The 20,780-nt window shown below is 43.6% G+C and overlaps 1 protein-coding gene and 1 pseudogene across 1 annotated transcript; both read right to left on the reverse strand.

Moving 5' to 3' along the window:
- Positions 1-3,619: 3,619 nt before the first annotated feature.
- LOC131812613 (interferon alpha-1/2-like) lies at positions 3,620-4,183 on the reverse strand. Its single transcript, XM_059142378.1, has one exon. The coding sequence runs from the start codon at positions 4,181-4,183 to the stop codon at positions 3,620-3,622; it is 564 nt and encodes a 187-aa protein (XP_058998361.1).
- A 12,549-nt stretch (positions 4,184-16,732) lies between these two features.
- LOC131812131 (interferon alpha-1/2-like) lies at positions 16,733-17,420 on the reverse strand (annotated as a pseudogene).
- Between the last annotated feature and the right edge of the window lie 3,360 nt (positions 17,421-20,780).

Consider the following 20,780-nt stretch of genomic DNA (forward strand, 5'->3'; position numbering starts at 1 on the left):
TATATATATACATATAACATTACTGTGTAACTAATTTCATTCAATGGATAGGACACCTGTTGCAAATGGGTATTTTTTATTCACAACGATATTTTGGAGGATCAGCCCTTTGCAGTCAGTCATAGGTAAAAAGCTAAGAGAAGATCACTTTTTTGGGGAAAACATAAGAATATAATCCCCATCTGTTAAACTCTCACTCAGTGGAAGATACCAGATGCTTTGAAATGTGCCACTTCATTATCACAACAGCTCTAGGAATATTTCCACCTCACTGTACATCTGGGGAAACTGAGCTGCAGAGAGCTCCAGTGAGGTTCTCATGATCAGACAAGGAGATGGAAGCAGAATTCCAGATGCAGGGCACAGTCCTATAGCCCATGGGATAAATTCCTGCCTGAGGTTCCTCTTGGGAAATTCTGAATCTTCCCTTCTGCCACGCTTCCTGGAGATCATCCTTCCCTGGTGGCGTCCCACCTGCACTGGCTGCCCCATCGCTGTGCCCTTGACAGGCTCCCCTTCTCCTCCTCAGCCTTAAATGTCAAAGATTCTCTGAAGCTTTAGGGCATCTTTTCATTCCACTCTCATGTCAGATGGAAGGAGTTTCAGCACCGTGCCTCGATTTCCAAATATGGAAGACACATTGCGATTTGGTGTCTCCAGGACATGCATTGTTGGAGAGTCCAGACTCACCCCTGCATCTCCAGTAGGAAGTGTGCTGTCCCCTGTTCCTGACAGTCCTCCTGCAGTCCTCTGGTCACAGATCCCTTTGGCCTCTAGCACTGTGGAGAGGTAGCCTCAGACTATTCTAGAGTGATTGCTTTCCCCCTCCCTCTGCTGGCAAAGCCAGTAGATGTCCCTCTTCTCTTCACAGAGGGTGACTAGTGGAGATTCCGAAGGTACAACTCAAAAAAACTGTGGGCTCCACCAACTAGGGAGGCCTGGACACTGTAGCTGTCCAGTGGAAGCACACAGAGCCTCGAGCCAGGCTTCTGTAATAGTTCTAGTTCCTAACAGTGCCTTCTCCTGGCCAGTGTGATTGTCTGAGAGCTCCTTTTCTCCTGGTACTGCAGATGAGACTGGCCCTGGGACCTCAGCTTTGAGTGGATCTAAGAAGAGTTGTTGTTTTCTGTCTTCTTGCATTTGGGGGTTGTTGGTTTGTTCTTGTTGCTGCAGCTGTGACATCAGGAACAACGTTCCAACAGGTTCTGTGTTGATCCAGAAACCAGAGGATCCTGCAATATGTGAACACGTGAAAACTTGAGCTAGCTCTGTTCTGCGGACAGAGGCCCTTAGGGACAGTCCTGCCACAGAGATATTATACCCACATGCTGAGTAAGTTTACTCAACACATTGTATGGCTGAAGAAGAAGGAGGGGGATTTAGAAAGATGGAACTCATGGCTATGTGGCTTAGTGTTGTAGGTCAAGAATATAATTTCTAGGTCCCTTTCCCACTCTCTTCCTTTTTATCATTTCCCTTTCCTTATGTCCTCATTTGAAGAAGAAGAGTTGGGTCACCTGATTTTGACCCAGACTCCTTCTGAGGAGGTCACTTTGTTTCTTCTGTCTCAGATGGAGATGGATTTTCTGGTAGCACATCTTCAAGGCCAAGGCAGGGCCCTCAAATCCATGGGAGGCTCCCCTACTCCCATCGCAGGTACCACGCAGGTTTCCAGTGTTCTGGCTGCCCCAGCAGGGATGGGTTCAGGTGAGGAAGAGTGTGAAGCTCAGCAGCAGCATCTCGTGGAGGACAGACTTGGCATGGACCTCCTGGAACTGGCAACCACCCACCTTGTCCCAGTGGAGGTGTCCCTGGTTCTGGAGAAGGGACTGATGCTCCTCCTCTGTTCAGAAGCAGTGGGTCCCCCTGTGAATCTGCCCGGGGACAGGAGGCAGCTCACAGCCCAGAGCTGAGATGCTGCCACAGGGAACCAGTAGGATCTCCTCCGAGAGGCTGGGTACTGCACCTGAGGGCTTCTGATGGCCTGGGGGAACAGTGTGCGGTGCCCTGTCCCCTCATTCATCTTCAGTTCTTTCTATACATGAGTCTTCAATAGGACAGTGTGTTTTCATTTGCAGAATGTTCCGATACACTTTTCAGGTCTTTTCATTTTTGTTTGCTTTTCTTTATATATGCTTTACATGGCTTAGAAGACATTAGAAGGCATCACCCATTTCAATTACTTTTTTGTTTTTTTATGGAAGTTTAATTAGCCCAAAGAACATAAATCTCTCAGATGTATACTCTATCTATAGTCACTAGCTTCTGTTCTGTTCCTCACCTTTCCTCTGTCACCAGTATGGTTTCCTGGTGAGTAATTCAGTCAAAACAGCCGGTCCCCTTGGTCACAACCCTTCTACTTCCCGGCTTCATGGACCCTTTCCATGTACCCTTTGCTATGATGCAATTCCTTGAAGCCTTTCTCAGCTTTAAAATAAACTCTTATCCAATATTTGCTCTTATACTACTGCCTGAGGGACATTCCACCTTTGTTTGCAGTGTGACTCTTTTCTCCCTTAACCAGAGGAGGCTTGAGGCACCATTTCTCATTCTACGCTCTCTTCCCAGGCAACCGCTTCCCTCCCTGGGTTTTCTGTGAATGGAATGGCTTGTAAATGGCAGGATCAAGGGTCCATGTTGTTTCTTTTGATTTGTTTATTTTGTTTTGTTTAAAGATTTTATTTATTTATATGACACAGAGAGAGAGAGACAGTGAACACAATCAGGGACAGTGTGAGAGGGAGAAGCAGACTCCCAGCTGAACCTGGAGTTTGAGGCAGGTCTTGATCCGGGACCCCGTCATCCTGACCTGAGCCTAAGGCAGACACTTAATCTACTGAGCCACTCGGGTGACCCTGAACGATCCATTTGCTAAGAATATTCGCACTTGGGTGTCTATCGAGTGATGTGGAATGTATCTGGTGCATTTCATTTTATATCCTGACATGTCTGCTTCCTTTTCTACTTACAAAATTCATGTTTTCCCTTCTTCTCACTCTTCCCTTTAACATTACTGACATTACTTCACTACAATTCTTGTCCCCAGGTTAGTTTTTGTACAAAATCCAAGACACAGACACAGCATTGGTTTGGGAAGTCTGCCTTTCCCATGACGACAGCATGCAAAGTGACTTCCAGGAAGTCGATGCGATCACGTCTAATGTGAAAACAAAGTAATGAGTGAGAGAGTGGTACAGTCCATTCTTTCATCAGGTTGTAATCAGACTAGTTCCCTGCTTCAATTAGAAACAAACGCAAGAAGTTTTCTATAGAAACATTTAATGAACAGAAAATAAAGAATTTAATATCCATAAGACATATACAATTCTCTTAACCACAAAGGGAATACAACTAATATAATACAATAAAAAATAACTTAAATCTTATAAATAGTGAAATAAAGAAATAAATAGTTAAATAGGCAGATCAGCATGGTCATCTCAAAGCAAGAGGTGTTTGTAACGTTGACTTCATGTTGCCTAATACTCCGGAACACATGTGACAAAGTGATTCAGTTCATGTCATGATGACAGCAGAAATGAGAGTCTTTGACACTACAGGACACATGGGATTGTGATAGTATTCTTCAGAGAGAACCATTTCGATGTTGAAATGGGTGTCACTTCCTGCTCCTTAGTCTCCTTTGCAAGGCTGTTGATGCATACAAGGGTTTCATGATCTCTGCTCGGACCATCTCCCAGGCACAAGGGCTGTATTGCTTCTCTTGCAGATAGAGGGAGATTCTCTGGAAGTAGTTCCTCAGGATGGAGTCCCCATTCACCAGGGGCAGCTCTCCCACCACTGCCTCCAGCAGGGGACAGGCTTCCAGGTGGCCCAGCTGCTCAGAAAGTCCCGAGCACAATTCCTCCAGGAGGGTCGTGTTCCAGGGAGCAGGCGAGGCCTCTGTGCAGAAGAGGTGGAAGGTCTTCTGGTTCGTCACATGGATGACAGAGAGGGCTTGAGCCTTCTGCAGCTGCTTGCTGTCGAAGGCCTCCTGGGGGAAGCCAAAGTGGTTTGTGTAGTTGTCACAGGAGCTAGCAGACAGTCTCCTCATTTGTTGCAGGAGCATCAGGGCCCTCCAGTGCAGCAGGCCGTGGTCCTGAGGCAGGTCACATCCCAGAGAGCCGAGGGAGTGGCAGCTGAGCACCACCAGGGCCACCAAGAAGGAGCAGGGCAGGGCCATGGGGTATCCTGCAGATGCTGTTGGCCTGGCTGGGGTGGGCAAGTTGGGGAACCGTGGCTCTAGGTTCTCTGAACATCTTGTCTTGTGCGTGTGGTTTAAGTAGGGGACACAGGAGTTTTCGATTTCTGAACGTTTCCCTTACTTCTACTTCTCTTTTTCCTTTCCTTTCTACACTTTCTACTTGGGTTGGAGCATGGGTTTCTCAACCATGTATTATTTTCCTTAAGTATTATCCTTGCCTCCAGAATCATTTTGGATGTTTTTTTTAATTGCAACTTTGAAGAAAACTTAATAGCAGGGAGACACAGTATATATCGTTATATAGCGTATTTTTGTCTGTGCTTTAATTTAAAAAAAGGTTGACCAAAAAAAAAAAAAAGGGCGCCTGGGTGGCTCAGTGGGGTAAGCCTCTGCCTTCGTCTCCGTTCATGATCTCAGGGTCCTGGGATCGAGTCCCACATAAGGCTCTCTGCTCGGCAGGGAGCCTGCTTCCTCCTCTTCTCTCTCTGCCTACCTCTCTGCCTACTTATGATCTCGCTCTGTCAAATTAATAAATAAAATCTTAAAAAAAAATTAAAAAGGAGTGACGTTTATACAAATCATGGTCAAGAAACCAAAAATTTTAAGCTAATAGTTATATTTTAAAGCTATTGATGCTTATGTATATTAAATTGATGAGTGAGTTATAATTCCTTTACATATATACAGTGAAGTATATGGAGTACATATACAAATTAACAATTTCTAAAAGGACATAATGAATTCGGTGTACCTGAACACTTACAATCAATCCAGATTGCTAAATGCAAGTGAAAACTGGGATGATTACTTAACGTGTGTTTTTTAGTGCACTGAATTTGAATGTTGCCTCATATGACAAAATCATTTTTTTAAGATTTTTATTTATTTATTTGACAGAGAGATAGATACAGAGAGAGTACATGTAGACAGAGCAACGGGCAGACAGTGAGGGAGAAGCAGGCTCCCAACGAATAGGGAGCCTGATGCGAGGCTCCATCCCAGCACCCTGGGATCATGACCTGAGTTGAAAGTGGCCGCCCAACTGACTGTGCCCCCCAGGCATCACGACAACCTCATCTTTAACTTCACGTGCTACTACGTACTCTGGAAGGTATTGTCAAAATGTTTTTTTCTGTTTAACACTAGATAATTACTGAGGTGTTGAATGAGTTTTGTAGAGCTAAATCATAAAATTTAATGTATTTGTGTTTTCATTTCTAAAGCCTGCATCACAACAGGCCTCAGATTTCAGCAATGGCCACAAGACACCACTGGCAGCTCACCAGTAAGAAAGATCACCTGTCCAGGTAAGACTCTGAGACCCAGGAAATGATGGAGAGAAACTCCTCCAATCCTAGGGATTCCTGTTATTCCTAGATCTGTCACACTGACCTTACAGACAGTTTGTGTCCTCCAAGAATTCTATGCCATTGCTTCTTATGTAATATCCAAAAAAAAAAAAACCCCAATGAACGACAATAAATACCAAGGTTTTGTTAGAACCCTCTAAGGCATTGCAAGTGCCCCCAGCAGGAAGCCTGGTTCATGTCTGGAAAGAGGAGGTGTCAAGGTTCTAAATCCAGATGACTGGATTTTCCCAGCAGTACCTCACTGACAAGGTAGTTGTCACCTCTACTAACCTCATTCCTCTGCAGTGACTGAGTGTCCTCCATCCAGGCTCTCGTGGCTCACTCCTGAGGACAGGCTCACAATGTGTGGAGGATTCTAGATTCCGCTGCTGTGCAGGGGCTGGTTTCCTTGTTAGCAAAGCACTTCCTGCCCCTAGATCCTTGCCCTTGCCCCTGGAGTCTTTGTACTGGGGACCCTCTCAGTGCTGACCTCCTTCTCTCCTGACCAGAAGAAGGTGTCAACTTCTCAGATGCTGAGGGCAAATGTTTGTTTTCTCCAAGTAGAGGAAAGAATGATTATCATCTTTTCACCTTGAATAACGAAATACATTTATTGTGCCATCACAGCTCTGAATTTTAACATTTTTCATTTTTTAAAGTAAGCTCCACACACAGGGTGGACCCTGACATGGGGATTGAACTCACAGTCTGACATCAAGACCTGAAGTTAGAGTAAGAATCATATCCTCAGCCAATTGAGCCACCCAGGATACCCCATGGTTCAAATTTTCCTGAAACTAGAGAACAATTGTTAGGTTCAAATTTCTCAGCAGAGCACAGGGGGAATTCGCCGGATGTCTCACCAGAAACTTCCATCAAAGAAAGTAATGACTTTCACTAGCTCATTCAGACTCTGTGTTTCCAGTAGGCAGCTTCGTCTGGCCATCTGTCTGGTGCTCAGAATGCAGGGGGTGAGGCCCAGGCTATGGTGTCAGGGACACGCTTCCTTGTTACCTTTCCTTATTCATGGTGTTGCATCTTCAACTTAAGTAACAACAACAAAGAGAATGTGAATAACTTAATATTTCCACATGCTTTACTGGACATACTCTGACTTGCTGGTCCTGATCATGTTTTACGTCATCATGAGGATCACACAGAGGGAAGGAAGGAGAGGGCCAAGGGGCTGCCCCGGGTTTCTCTTTCATTTTGAAGACATCACTTTTTCTGTTTCTCATGTCAACTTTCCTCGAAAGCAAAACATGACAGCTGTGTGTGTGTGTGTGTGTGGGGGGGGGAGACAACTGTTCTGTCTGAATGTGACAAAAGTGAAAGAGTGGCCTGTCCCCTGAGAAAATGGCAGAGTGTGCCTCAGCCAAATTTGGTGTAGCAATACTGGGGACGAGCAGCTCCGGCAGACGGGGGAAATGAAGGCTGTACTGGGTAATTGCAAGTCAGGAAAGTGTCTGCCTTGGCCAGAGGATCCCACAAGACCAACTCTTGGGTCCCCATGAGGCCCTCAGCTCTACAAGAGGAGCCACCTCATTTTCCTTTCGTTCAATCCACAGGTATTCGGCTCTGAGGAGAGATGAGAGGAGTCACACAAACCAGCTCACAAGAGACTGGCACCCAGGACTCATCTGTTTACCTCCTCTGGAAGGAGACAGGATCCTCACCCTGCCTGAGAGCTCTACCTACCTGATAAGTCCACTCACGCCCGGAAAAGTTTGCCTGAGAATTCCCGATAGGAAGATGAGGGGAACTGAAGGATCCAAATGATTGTGCTCTGGACCTGGATTAGAATAATGATGAGGATCTTTTAAGATGATAACACTAAAGGTGAAAGCAGTCTAACCCTTCTGAGATCCTTGAAACCATTACGTCTGTTTTCTCAGTAACCCCATTTGGATTCTACTTATTTATCCAGCTGTTTGGAGAAAAACAGAAACCCAGAGGGAGAATATTCAGATCGAACCAATATCCAAGGTGGAACACAAAGGAGTTGTGAGATAACTGCTTGTCTGGAAGCAGCTGTTAAACGATGTGAAGAATAGAGATGGACAGAGGTTTTGAGACCCAGGAGAGGCCATGGCATGAATTCAGTCACGTGGAGGAGGTGAGTGATCAAGGATTCTAGATCACGCTGTAGATGCCAAAGGCTTGTTGACTGTGGCTGTGTATGGCGACAGGAGGTGTGGGAGGAGTCACCTACATGACTTTGGAACTTTAAGTTCCAAAGACAAGTTCTCAGGATCCCTTTCAAATACTCATGAGAGTGGGGAGGAGTCAAGATGGTGGAGAAGGAGTGGGCTGACTTTACATCAGGTAGCAGGAGATCAGCTAGGTAGTTTATCAAACCAATCCAAACACCTACCAATCCAACAGGAGATTGAAGAACAGCAATTCTAGAAACAGAATATTGACCACTTTCTGAAAGGTGGGACCTGCGGAGAAGTGAATCCAAAGCAATGGGAAGATAGACCTCATGGGGAGGGTCCAGCTCCCGGCAAGTGGTGAAGCAATGGAGCAAAAAATCAGAACTTTTAGAAGTCTGTTCCACTGAGGGACATCACTCCAGAGACTAAGCCGGGGTGAAGCCCACGCACAGATAGTGTGTTATTATTTCCTGTGGGGACACAGGAGGTTCGGGGGTGTTTGAGCGTTGCGGAGCTCCCAGGTATAAGAGCGGGGAGTCCAGAAGTGAGCTCTCAAGTTGGGCCTACCTTAAACTGTGATCCATGGCTTAGGCAGACCACTGCTCTGTGAGCAGGGATCCCACAAGATCCTGGAAGACCCCCTCAGAAGAGAGCAGGGATCTGCTGGGTTTGGAGACTCCAGGTGGGGCTGTGTGCCAGCAACACTTGGTCATGGGCTATGGGAGCTTGGAGTGCGGCCAGAGGCCTGGGAGGTGGGAGTGATTGAGCACATTTCTCCAAAGGCATGCTCTGGAGAGGGGCCCAGAGCTCTCGGCTCCTCCAGGCCAGAGATTGGGAGGCCACCGTTTTCATTCCATTTTCATTCCATCCTACAGAACTCTATGGAAACCCTTCAGGGAACAAAAGCTCCCGACAGTGAACCCGAGTGAATTCCTTAACCCGGCCTCTGGTAAGGGCCATGCAATTCTGCTTCAAGCAAGTACACTTGAGAATCACTACAACAGGCATCTCCCCCAGAAGATCAGCAAGAAATTCAGCCAAGACCAAGTTCACTTCCAAGGAGAACAGTGGAATTCCAGAGGAGGAGCAAGCAAAGCATGAATTTCATGACTTTCACCCCATGTTCTTTAGTCTGGCAAAATTAATTAATTTTTTTTTAATTTTATTTTATTCTTAAGCTAAAATTTTTTTGACTTTTGCTCTTTCCTCATTTAACATTTTTTAACTAGCTTATCTTAACAATACCTTTTATTTTAAAAAAATCTTTTTTGAACCTTCATTATTATACTCATATATTATCCTTCGGTGTATCTAACTTTACTTGTATACACATAGGGTTTTTTCTTCCAAACAATTTGGAATACAACTTCTTCTAATAGGTCAAAATATACCCTAAATCTACACAGGTCTTTATTCTAGTCTCCAGCCTGAGAAAATTCTCTCCACTAATCTTATCAACTCCTTTTTTAGAAATTGTTTTTTAAAACATCCAACTTTATAGTCATATTCCATCCCTTCATCGTTTACCCTTAGTAAACATACCCTTAGTATGTGTGTGTGTGTGTGTGTGTGTGTGTATGTGTGTGTGTGTGTATTTTTCATTCTTTTAAATTTTGGGAGAGAGTTTATTTTAAGAGACCAAAATACACCCAAAATTATGTGTGTGACTGTTCTTGTCACCAATCCAATATACATATTTTCATTTTTATATATTTTTCTTTTTTTAATTTTTTTTTCTGAACTCCTATTTTCCCCATATCTTCCCCCCATGATTTGGGGTCTCTTCTGACTTGGTTAGAGCACATTTTCCTGGCATCCTAACCACACTTTTAGTATTTTATTCACTCCTTCATATATTCTTATCTGGATAAAATGAGAAGGTGGAAAAATGCACTCAAAAAAAAAAAAAAAAAAAAGAAGAAGAACAAGAGGCAGTACCAAAGGCTAGGGACCTAATCAATATGGACTTTCATAATATCTCAGTCTAGAGTTCAAAATGATGTTCCTCAAGTTGCTAGCTGGGCTCAAAAATAAGGCATGAAAGATATTAGAGAAATCCTGTGTGGAGAAATAAAAGCCCTTTCTGGAGAAATAAAAGAACTAAAATCTAACCAAGTTGAAGTTAAAAAAGCTATTAATGAGGTACAATCAAAACTAGAGGCTAGGATAAATGCTAGGATAAATGAGGCAGAAGAGAGAATTAGTGATCTAGAAGACCAGATGACACAGAATAAAGAAGCTGAGCAAAAGAGAGGCACACAACTACTGGACCTTGAGGGGAGAATTCAAGAGATAAGTGATACCATAAGACAAAACAACATTAGAGTAATTGGGATTCCAGAAGAAGAAGAGAGAGATTGGGGAGCAGCAGGTATATTGGAGAGAATTATTATAGAGAATCTCTCTAATATTGCAAAGGGAACAAGCATCAAAATCCAGGAGGCACAGAGAAACCCCCTCAAAATCAGTAAGAATAGGTCCACAACCCATCAGTTAATAGTAAAATTTACAAGTCTTAGTGACAAAGAGAAAATCCTGAAAGCAGCAAGGGACAGGAAGTCTGTAACATACAATGGTAAAAATATTAGATTGGCAACAGACATTCCACAGAGACCTGGCAGGCCAGAAAGAACTGGTGTGATATATTCAGAGCACTAAGAGAGAGAAATATGTAGCCAAGAATACTATATCCAGCTAGGCTATCATTGAAAATAGAAGGAGAGATAAAAAGCTTCCAGGACAAACAAAAACAAAAACAATTTGTAAACACCAAACCAGCTCTACAGGAAATATTGAAAGGGGTCCTCTAAGCAAAGAGAGAGCCCAAAAGTAGTAGACCAGAAAGGAACAGAGACAATATACAGTAAGAGTCACCTTACAGGCAATACTATGGCACTAAATTCATATTTATCAATAGTTACCCTGAATGCACATGGGGTGAAAACCCCAAGCAAAAGACACAGGGTATCAGAATCGATTAAAAAAAAAAAACATCAATATGCTGCCTACAAGAAACTAATTTTAGACCCGAAGACACCTCCAGATATAAAGGGGGTGGAAAAACTTTACCATGCTAATGGACATCAAAAGAAAGCTGGGGTGGCAATCCTTATATCAGATCAATTAGATTTCAAGACAAAGACTCTACAAAGAGATGACACTATATCATACTCAAAGGGTTTGTCTAACAAGAAGATTTAACAATTGGATGTATCTATGCCCCTAACAAGGGAGCAACCAATTTTATAAATCAATTAATAATAAAATCAAAGAAACACAGCGACAAGAATACAATAATAGTAGCGATCTTAACACTCCCCTCACTGAAATGGACAGATCATCCAAGCAAAAGATCAACAAGGAAGTAAAAGCCTTAAGTGACACACTGAACCAGAGGGACATAACAGATATATTCAGAACCCTCCATCTCAAAGCAACAAAAAACACGTTCTTCTCCAGTGCAACTGGAACATTCTCCAGAATACATCACACCCTGGGTCCTAAATCAGGTCTCAACTGGCATTAAAAGATTGGGATCATTCCCTGCACACTTTAAAACCACAATGCTCTGAAGCTAGAACTCCATCACAAGAAGAAATTCTGAAAGAACCCAAATACATGTAGACTAAAGTGCATCCGTCTTAAGAATGAATGTGTCAACTGGGAAATTAAAAAAGAATTGAAAAAATTAATGGAAACAAATGATGATGAAAACACAATGGTTCAAAATCTGGGGGACACAGCAAAGGCAGTCCTGAGAGGAAAATATATAGCAATACAAGCCTTTCTCAAGAAACAAGAAAGGTCTCACATACACGACCTTACTCTACACATAAAGGACCTGGAAAAAGAACAACAAGGAAAGCCTAAACCCAGCAGGAGAAAGATCAGAGCAGAAATCAATTAAATAGAAACCAAAAAAACAATAGAACAAATCAATGAAACTAGGAGATGGTTCTTTGAAAGAATGAATAAGATTGATAAACCCCGGGGCAAGACTTATCAAAAAGAAAAGAGAAAGGACCCAAATAAATAAAAGAATGAATGAAAAGAGGAGAGATCACAACCAACACCAAAGAAATACAAACAATTATAAGTACATATTATGAGCAAATATCTGCCAGCAAATTTGACAATCTGGAAGAAATGGAAGCATTCCTAGAGATATATTAACTACCACAACTGGACCAGGAAAAAAGAGAAAACCTGAACAGACCCATAACCAGTAAGGAGATTGAAGCAGTCATCAAAAACTCTCCAAACAAACAAGAGCCCAGGGCCAGACGGCTTCCCAGGGGGATTCTAGAAACATTTAAAGAAGAATTAATATCTATTCCCCTGAAATTGTTACAAAAAATAGAAATGGAGGGAAAACTTCCAAACTCATTTTATGAGGCCAGCATTACCTTGATCCCAAACCAGACAAAGATCCCACCAAAAAAGAGAATTACAGACCAATATCATTGATGAACACAGATGCAAAAGTTCTCACCAAAATACAAGCCAATAGGATCCAACAGTACATTAAAAGGATGATTTACCATGACCAAGTGGGATTTATTCCTGAGCTGCTGGGTTGGTTCAACATCCACAAATAAATCAGTGTGATACAATACATTATGTGATACAATACATTACTAAAAGAAAGAACAAGAACCATATGATACTCTCAATAGATGCTGAAAAAGCATTGGACGAAGTACAGCACCCTTTCCTGTTCAAAATTCTTCAAAGTGTAAGGATAGAGGATACATACCTCAATATCATCAAAGCCATCTATGAAAAACCCACTCCAAATATCATTCGCAGTGGAGAAAAACTGAGAGTTTTTCCCCTAAGGTGAGGGAACACGACAGGGATGTCCTTTACCACCACTGCTATTGAACATAGTAGTAGAAGTCCTAGCCTCAGCAATCAGGCAACAAAAAGAAATTAAAGGCATCCAAATAGCAAAGAAGAAGTCAAATATTCACTCTTTGCAGATGATATGATATTATATGTTGAAAATCAAATAGACACCAGTCCAAATCTACTAGAATTTGTATAGGAATGCAGTAAAGTGTGAGGATATAAAATCAATGCACAGAATACAGTTGCATTTCTTTACACCAAAACAAGACAAAAGAAAGAGAACTTAAGGAATCAATTCCATTTACAACTGCACCCAAAACCATAAGATACCTAGGAAGAAACCTAACCAAAGTGGCAAAGAATTCATAGTCAGAAAACTATAAAGTATTCATGAAAAAAATTGAGGAAGACACAAAGAAATGGAAAAATGTTCCACGCTCATGGATTGGAAGAACAAATATTGTGAAAATGTCTACGCTACTAAAGCAATCTACACATTTAATGCAATCCCTATCAAAAGTCCATCCATTTTTTCAAAGAAATGAAACAAAGAATCCTATAATTTATATGGAACCAGAAGAGACCTCAAATAGCCAGAGGAATACTGAACAAGAAAGTCAAAATCGGTGGCATCACAATTCCAGACCTCAAACTCTATTGCAAAGCTGTCATCATCAAGACAGTATGGTACTGGCCCAAAAACAGACACACAGATCAGTGGAACAGAATAGAGAGCCCAGAAACAGACCCTTGACTTTATGGTCAAATATTCTTGACAAAGCAGGAAAGAATGTCCAACGGAAAAAAGACAGTCTCTTCGACAAATTGTGTTGGGAAAATTGGACAACCACATGCAGAGAAATGAAGCTGGACCATTTCCTTACACCACACATGAAAACAGACCAAATGGATGAAGGACCTCAATGTGAGAAAGGAATCCATCAAAATCTTTGAGGAGAACACAGGCAGCAACCTCTTTGACCTTAGCTGCAGCAATTACTTCCTAGGAACATCACCAAAGGAAAGGGAAGCAAGGGCAAAAAAATGAACTGTTGGGACTTCATCAAGATCAAAAGCTCAGCAGAGCAAAGGAAACAGCTAAAAAATCCAAAAGACAACTGACAGGATTGGAAAAGATATTTGCAAACGACATATCAGATAAAGGGCTAGTATCAAAATCTATAAAGAGCTTAGCAAACCCAACACCCAAAGAACAGGTAATCGAATCAAGAAATGGACAAAGGACATGAACAGGCATATCCACAAAGAAGACATCCAGATGGCCAACAGACACATGAAAAAGTGCTCGGTGTCAGGGAAATACAAATCAAAACCACCATGAGATACCAGCTCACACCAGTCAAAATGGCTAAAATTAACAAGTCAGGAAATGACAGATGCGGGGAGGGAGGGAAGAAAGGGGAACCTGCCTACACTGTTGGTGGGAATGCAAGCTGGTGCGACCATGCTGGAAAACAGCATGGAGGTTCCTAAGAAAGTTGAAAATAGAGCTACCGTTCACACCAGCAATTGGACTCCTGGGTATTTACCCTAAAGATACAAATACAGTGATACGAAGGGGCACGTGCACCCGAATGTTTACAGTAGCAGTGTCCACAAGAGCCAAATTACGGAAAGAACCTAGATGTCATCAACAGATGAATGAATAAAGCAAATGTGGTGTATATATATAAAATAGAATACCATGCAGTCATCAAAAGAAATGAAATCTTGCCATTTGCAATGATGGGATGGAATTAGAGAGGTTATGCCCATTGAATGAATTCAATAAGAGAAAGACAATTATCATATAATCTCTCTGATATGAGGAAGTTGAGAAGCAACATGGGCAGTTTGGGAGTAGGAAAAGAATAAATGAAACAAGATGGGATAGGGAGGGAGACAAACCATTAAGAGACTCTTAATCTCACAAAAGAAACTGAGGGTAGCCAGGGGAAAGAGGGTTAGGGAGACGGAGGTGAGGTTATGGACATTGGGGAGGGTATGTGCTACAGTGAGAGCTGTGAAGTGTGTAAATACAGACCTGTACCCCTGGGGCTAGAATACATTGTGTTAATAAAAAAAAATAAAAATTAAAAAATTAAATGAGTACTCATGAGACATTAGATTTTTCTGCCAATGAGATAGATGTTTGCAGCTGGCACTAGACTAACCCTTCTCCTTCCAACTCATTGCAGGCTGTTGTCCTGTCAGGGTGACCCACGGTGGGGACACTATCATAGGCCACATCCGCCTAGAAGAATTCTGTGCTCCCAGTGTCCACTTGAACCTTCTCAGTCTCGGGAAGGACACAGAGATATAGTTGACTCAATGCTGCCCTACTGTCCAACTGTTCCACCTCCTGAGGATAAGTCACTAATCCAGTGGACACTTTCCCATTTCTGTTCTCCTTCCAGGTTCCACACTGCTGCTGACTTTCAACACTTACATGTTTCCAGACGTCAGTGTGGTTTTCTGAGCAAAGGAATGTCCTACTCCTGGTGTAACAAGAACTTAGGGAGTGCTCCAACACAGGCACAGTTGAGCTCCGGGATTCTTTGCACAGGAGCCCTGGAATTAGTGTGTTTCTGTGTGGGACCGGATTTCTGGGGGCCTTGAACTCCACAGCACAGCAATCAGCTGACAGGAGGGTGGAGGGAGGGCAAGTGCACACTCTGGCTTCTGTCACTGCCAGACCTTGGCTGCTTGTGGCCAATAGTGCAGGGTGAGTCTCCCAGCCTGTCCCTGGGCACCCAACCCTGAGCCCTGCCTCCTCTATGTCCCCTGGCAGGCTAAATAGCAATGCCTGGGAATGGAAAGTTGGCGGGGGTCAGGGCGCCTGGCTGGCTCAGTCCTTCAAGCATCTGCCTTGAGCTCGGGTCATCATCTCATGGTCCTAGGATCGAGTCCTACATTAGGCTACCTGCTCAGTGGGGAGTGTGCTTCTCCATCTGACCTTCCACCCTCTCATGCTCTGCCTCTCTGTCTCTCTCAAATAAAGAAGTAAAATCTTTTTTAAAATGTTGGCAAGGGTACTCACTCCCCTGGCCCCTGCATTTGGCCTTTGCTGCTTGGTTCTCCAACACTTTCCAGTATTTAATAATCAAGAACATTGGGATTAAAACTGACTATGGCTATAGGGATTATCAGGACAAGACTTACGCTTTGTTATAGACAGAGTAAGGAAACGGGTTTATGACAGCATTAGAACCTCTGGATGTCCACAAGTAGGCTTTATGTAGCTGGAAGGGACATTCTCAGAAGAGGTCCCATTTTGGTCACCACCCTTGTTGCACGTGGCCACCAGGAGGCGGTCTTCCCGGAGAGGACCTTCACTAGACCACCCTTCAACCTGATCCTGCTTTCTGTTTCCTTTCAGCCCCAGCTGCTGTTCCATCATATTGGATGGAAATCCGAGCAAAGCCTCTCTAGCAGGTGCTTCTGCAAAACCTAGAGATTTCAATGCATTTTTGTTGTCTACTTGCTTTCTTCTGCTGCTCCTTCGAAAAAGCTTTAAGCTTAGATGACAGCAGAATAGAAAGCTCTTGTGTGAACAGGCTGAGAGATCAAGAGAATGAATGCCAAGGGGCTTGGGGACTTCTGCCTTGTTGAGGAAGGATCCTGTTAGGACAGGGGAATGTGTTCTGGAATGAGGGTTGGGGGAGGGTAGAGGGCAGCGTGTGTGCCAGAAGGTTAAGGAAATAGCATGTTCTTCTGCACTTCCAACTAGATATTTATTCTCAACTTTCAGATGTTCATAGAAGCCACCGTCTCATCACTGATGATAAATAAAATGTTTCTTGCCAATGGAGGAAGAATGGATCAGCCTTTCCCAGAATTCCAGTTTGGGAGGCAGCCTCCTTTGCAAGTCAGATACTGAAGTGTAGGACCACTGTTCCCACGAATTTTGGAGAAGGAGACAAACAATATTCCCATATATAGCTGTCAGAATTAAGATAAGATGATTGCTACAAATATTTATGCTGTTCCCTACAGAACATGCACAGCTAGGTTCGTTTCAGTGCATGAGTTCAGTGAATATTCATGCTCTTATGTCCTAATTGTTAAACCTGTTTGTACTCCTGAATTACACACAGCTCATGTGTTCATGTCTTCGCAACCACAGAAATGAGAGTCTCTGAGATGGCAGGACTCCAGAATATGTGATGTTATTAGTCAGAGGGAATCATTTCCATGTTGAAATGAGTCTCACTTTCACTCCTTAGTCTCTTTCGCAAGGCTGTTGATGCATACAAGGGTTTCATGATCCCTGCTCGGACCATCTCCTAGGCACAAGGGCTGTATGCTTCTTTTGCAGATAGAGGGAGATTCTCTGGAAGTAGCTCCTCAGGATGGAGTCCCCATTCACCAGGGGCAGCACTCCCACCCCTGCTTCCTGCAGGGGACAGGCTTCCAGGTGGCCCAGCTGCTCAGAAAGTCCTGAGCACAATTCCTCCAGGAGGGTCGTGTTCCAGGGAGCAGGTGAGGCCTCTGTGCAGAAGAGGTGGAAGGTCTTCTGGTTCGTCACATGGAGACAGAGAGGGCTTGAGCCTTCTGCAGTGCCTTGCCATCAAACACCTCCTAGGGGAAGCCAAAGTTGTTTGTGTAGTTGTCACAGGAGCTAGCAGATAGTCTCCTCATTTGTCGCAGGAGCATAAGGGCCCTCCAGATCTGCAGGCTGTGGTCCTGAGGCAGGTCACATCCCAGAGAGCCGAGGGACTGGCAGCTGAGCACCACCAGGGCCACCAAGAAGGAACAGGGAAGAGCCACTGGGGATCCTGCAGGTGCTGTTGGCCTGGTTGGGGTGGGCACGTCTGGGACCCGTGGCTCTAGCTTCTCTGAACATGTTCTCTTGTGCATGTGACTTAAGTAGGCGTTTTTAATTTCTGAATGTTTCCTTTCCTTTCTACTTCTCTTTTTGCTTTCCTTTCTACACTTTCTTCTGGAGTTTAGAGCATGGGTTTCTCAACTGTTTCTTTTGCCTATTGCCGCCTCCTCTCACAGTCTTTCGAATACTTGTGTAATTGAACCTTCCAACAAAACTTGGTAACACAGATCTATAGTCTATATTGTTATGTATTTATAGCTCTGCTTTATAGATTAAAGAGACAGAGTTCATTTTACTCTGTTTAATTCAGAATTAAGATGGACGAAAAATTTCAACTGAAAGCTATATTTTAAAGCTAATTACTCTTTCCTGGATATCTGAATATGATGAATGACTTCTACATTTTTCTTACTTAAATGGAAATATGAAAGTACAATGCAAATTAAGTATTTCTAGAAAGACAATACTATCGGTGTCACTAGATACACGAGAATCATTCCAAATTGCTAACAGCCAATGAATTTTTCAAACATTTATTGGATGTTTGTTTTTACTGTAGTGTATTTTAGTATGGCCTCAATGAGAAAATGATTTTTAACTTCACTTGATGCTAGATACTCAACAAGTTAGTCTAAAAATATTTTCTCTTTTTAGTACCAGATAGAATTCCTGATTTGATGAATGCATTTTGAAGAATTAAATGATTATGTAGAATCTATTTGTATTTGATTTCCAAAGCCCGCATCAAAACAAGGCTCAAACACCAGCAACATCCACAAGACAGCCCATGGCATGTTGAAGCCTTGTTCCCAGCCCTAGAACTACTTGTTACATTGTTGGAAGCAATTGGAACAAGTGTTCCCTCTAGTGGGGGGATGCTGAAATGTGGGAGTGACCTTGAAGCTCCAGAGCAAGAAGGGTGGGGAAAAACTCTGGACCTTTTGCTCACTTTTACTAGAAACCGATCTGCAGTTTTTGAAAAAAAAATAAAAAATAAGAATAAAAGGTATTTTTGTTGAAGTTCATGGCTTTAACACTAGCAGAGTCCTTAATTCCAGGAAAGTTTTTAGTTGTTTGTTTGTGTTTCTTTGCTTACTCTGGAAGAAAATCTCCCACCAGGGGACAGACTTCTACATACAACACAAACCCATGTGCACACCTGGTCACTGTCTAGCCCACCCTGCGCCCTCGCGGCAGCCTCCCCTGTAAAGACAGTGACGGGCCACAGAACAGCAGCCTCCTGCTCCTATCTCCTCTCTGCTCCTGCCCCTGTGACATCACTGCAGTGGGGACATTCCCTCAGGTCAGCAATAGTCACCAGGAGAAAAAAAACAACAAGGCTTCTGCTAGGAGAGTTTCGAAAACACCTGGAAGTTTCACACAACTTGTGTTCTTCTTTGTGGCTTTGTAATTGGAAGTAAAAGGGCCAGACAGAAACCACAAAGGAAAAGGAAGCAGCTGTGTGAATGGGCAGGAGAGGCTCCTAAGGAGGGAGTGGGGAGGGGAGCTCACAGGAGGTTTCTCCACTGGGGAGAGGGAAACTCTGTGATTGGAGGGTGAAAGGATGGGATCTCGGAGGGCGTGGAGGAAGGGGACATGTGCTGTACCAGAACATATGGAGTATGCGGACATAGGCACAGTATATATGTATACGTATTACATTACTGTGTAACCAATTACATTCAGTGGATAGGACACCCGGTCCCAATGAGTATTTTATTTTTTTCCACAACAGTATTTTGGAGGATCTGCCCTTTGTAGTCAGATACAGGGGAAAGCCTACGAGAAGATCAATATTAGGGAAAACATAAACTAATAGTCCCCATCTATTACACTCTCAGTGGAACATACTAGATGCTTTGAAATGTGCCACTTCATAATCACAACAGCTCTAGGAATATTTCCACCTCACTTTACATCCGGGGAAACTGAGCTATAAAGTGTTCAAGTGAGGTTTTCATGATCAAACAACGAGGTGGAAGCAGAATCCAGATGCAGGGCACAGTCCTGTAGCCAAGGTCATAAATTCCTGCCTGAGGTTCTTCTTGGAAAACTCTGAAACTTCCCTTCTTCAAAACTTCCTGGAGATCATCCTTCCCTGGTTGCATCCCACCTGCTCTGGCTGCTCCATCACTGTGCCCCTGACAGGCCCCCTTCTCCTTCTCAACCTTAAATGTTCCAGATTCTCTGAAGCGTTAGGGCATCTTCTCATTTCACTCATGTCAGACAGATGGACTTTCGGTACAGTGCCTCGATTTCCAAATACGAAAAGGAAATTGCGATTTAATGTCTCCAGGACGTGCATTGTTGGAGAGTCAAGACTCACCCTTGCATCTCCAGTGGGAAGTCCGCTGTCCCCTCTTCCTGCCTTTCCTCATTCAGGCTCCTGGTCACAGATCCCCTTGGCCTCTAGTACTGTGAAGAGGTAGCCTCAGACTACTCTAGAATGATTGCTTTCCCTCTCCCTCTGCTGGCAAAGCCAGCAGATTTCCCTCTGCTCTTCACAGGGGCTGCCAAGTGGTGATTCCAAAGGTACAACTCACAAACCAGTGGGTTGCACCAACTAGGGAGGACTGGACATTGTAAAGGCCAGAGGAAACCCACAGAGCCTCGAACCATGCTTCTATAACAGCTCAAGTTCCTATCACTTCCTATCCAGCTCAAGTTCCTATCCTGCTTCTGGCGAGTGTGATTGTCTGCGTGCTCCTTTTTCTCCTGGTACCAGCGCTGAGACTAGCCCTGGGACCTCAGCTGTGAGTGGATCTAAGAAGAGTTGTTGTTTTCCATCTTCTTGCATTTGGGAGTTGTTCGTTTTGTTCTTGTTGCTGCAGCTGTGAGGTCAGGAAAACTGTTCCAAATGGTTCTGTGTTGATCCAAAAACGAGAGGATCCTGCAATATGTGAACACATGAACAACTTCAGGCTAGCTCTGTCCTGTGATGGAGACCCTTAGGGACAGTCCTGTCACAGACACATTTTACCCACAATGCTGAGTAACTTAACTCAACACATTGTATGGCTGAAGCAGAAAGAGGAGACGTTAGAAAGATGGAACTCATGGCTACGTGACTTAGTGTTGTAGGTCAAGAATATCATTTGCAGGTCCCTTTCTTGCTTTCTTCCTTTTTATCATTTCCCTGTCCTTATGTCTTCATTTGAATATGAAGAGATGGGTCGCTGGATTTTGACTCAGACTCCTTCCCAGGTAGTCACTCTGTTTCTTCTGTCTCAGATGGAGATGGATTCTCTGGAAGCATGACTTCAAGGCTAGGGCAGGGCCCTCAAACCCAGGGGCGGCTCCCCCACTCCCATCGCAGGTACCACACAGGTTCCCAGGGTTCTGGCTGCCCCAGCAGGGACTGGTTCAGGCAGCAAACGGCGGGGCCCAGTGAG

Source organism: Mustela lutreola, chromosome 12, assembly GCF_030435805.1.
Source record: "Mustela lutreola isolate mMusLut2 chromosome 12, mMusLut2.pri, whole genome shotgun sequence".
Lineage (NCBI taxonomy): Eukaryota > Metazoa > Chordata > Mammalia > Carnivora > Mustelidae > Mustela > Mustela lutreola.

Excerpts from the sequence above, each read along its gene's own strand:
- LOC131812613 (XM_059142378.1), bottom strand. The coding sequence starts at position 4,183 with ATGGCCCTGCCCTGCTCCTTCTTGGTGGCCCTGGTGGTGCTCAGCTGC.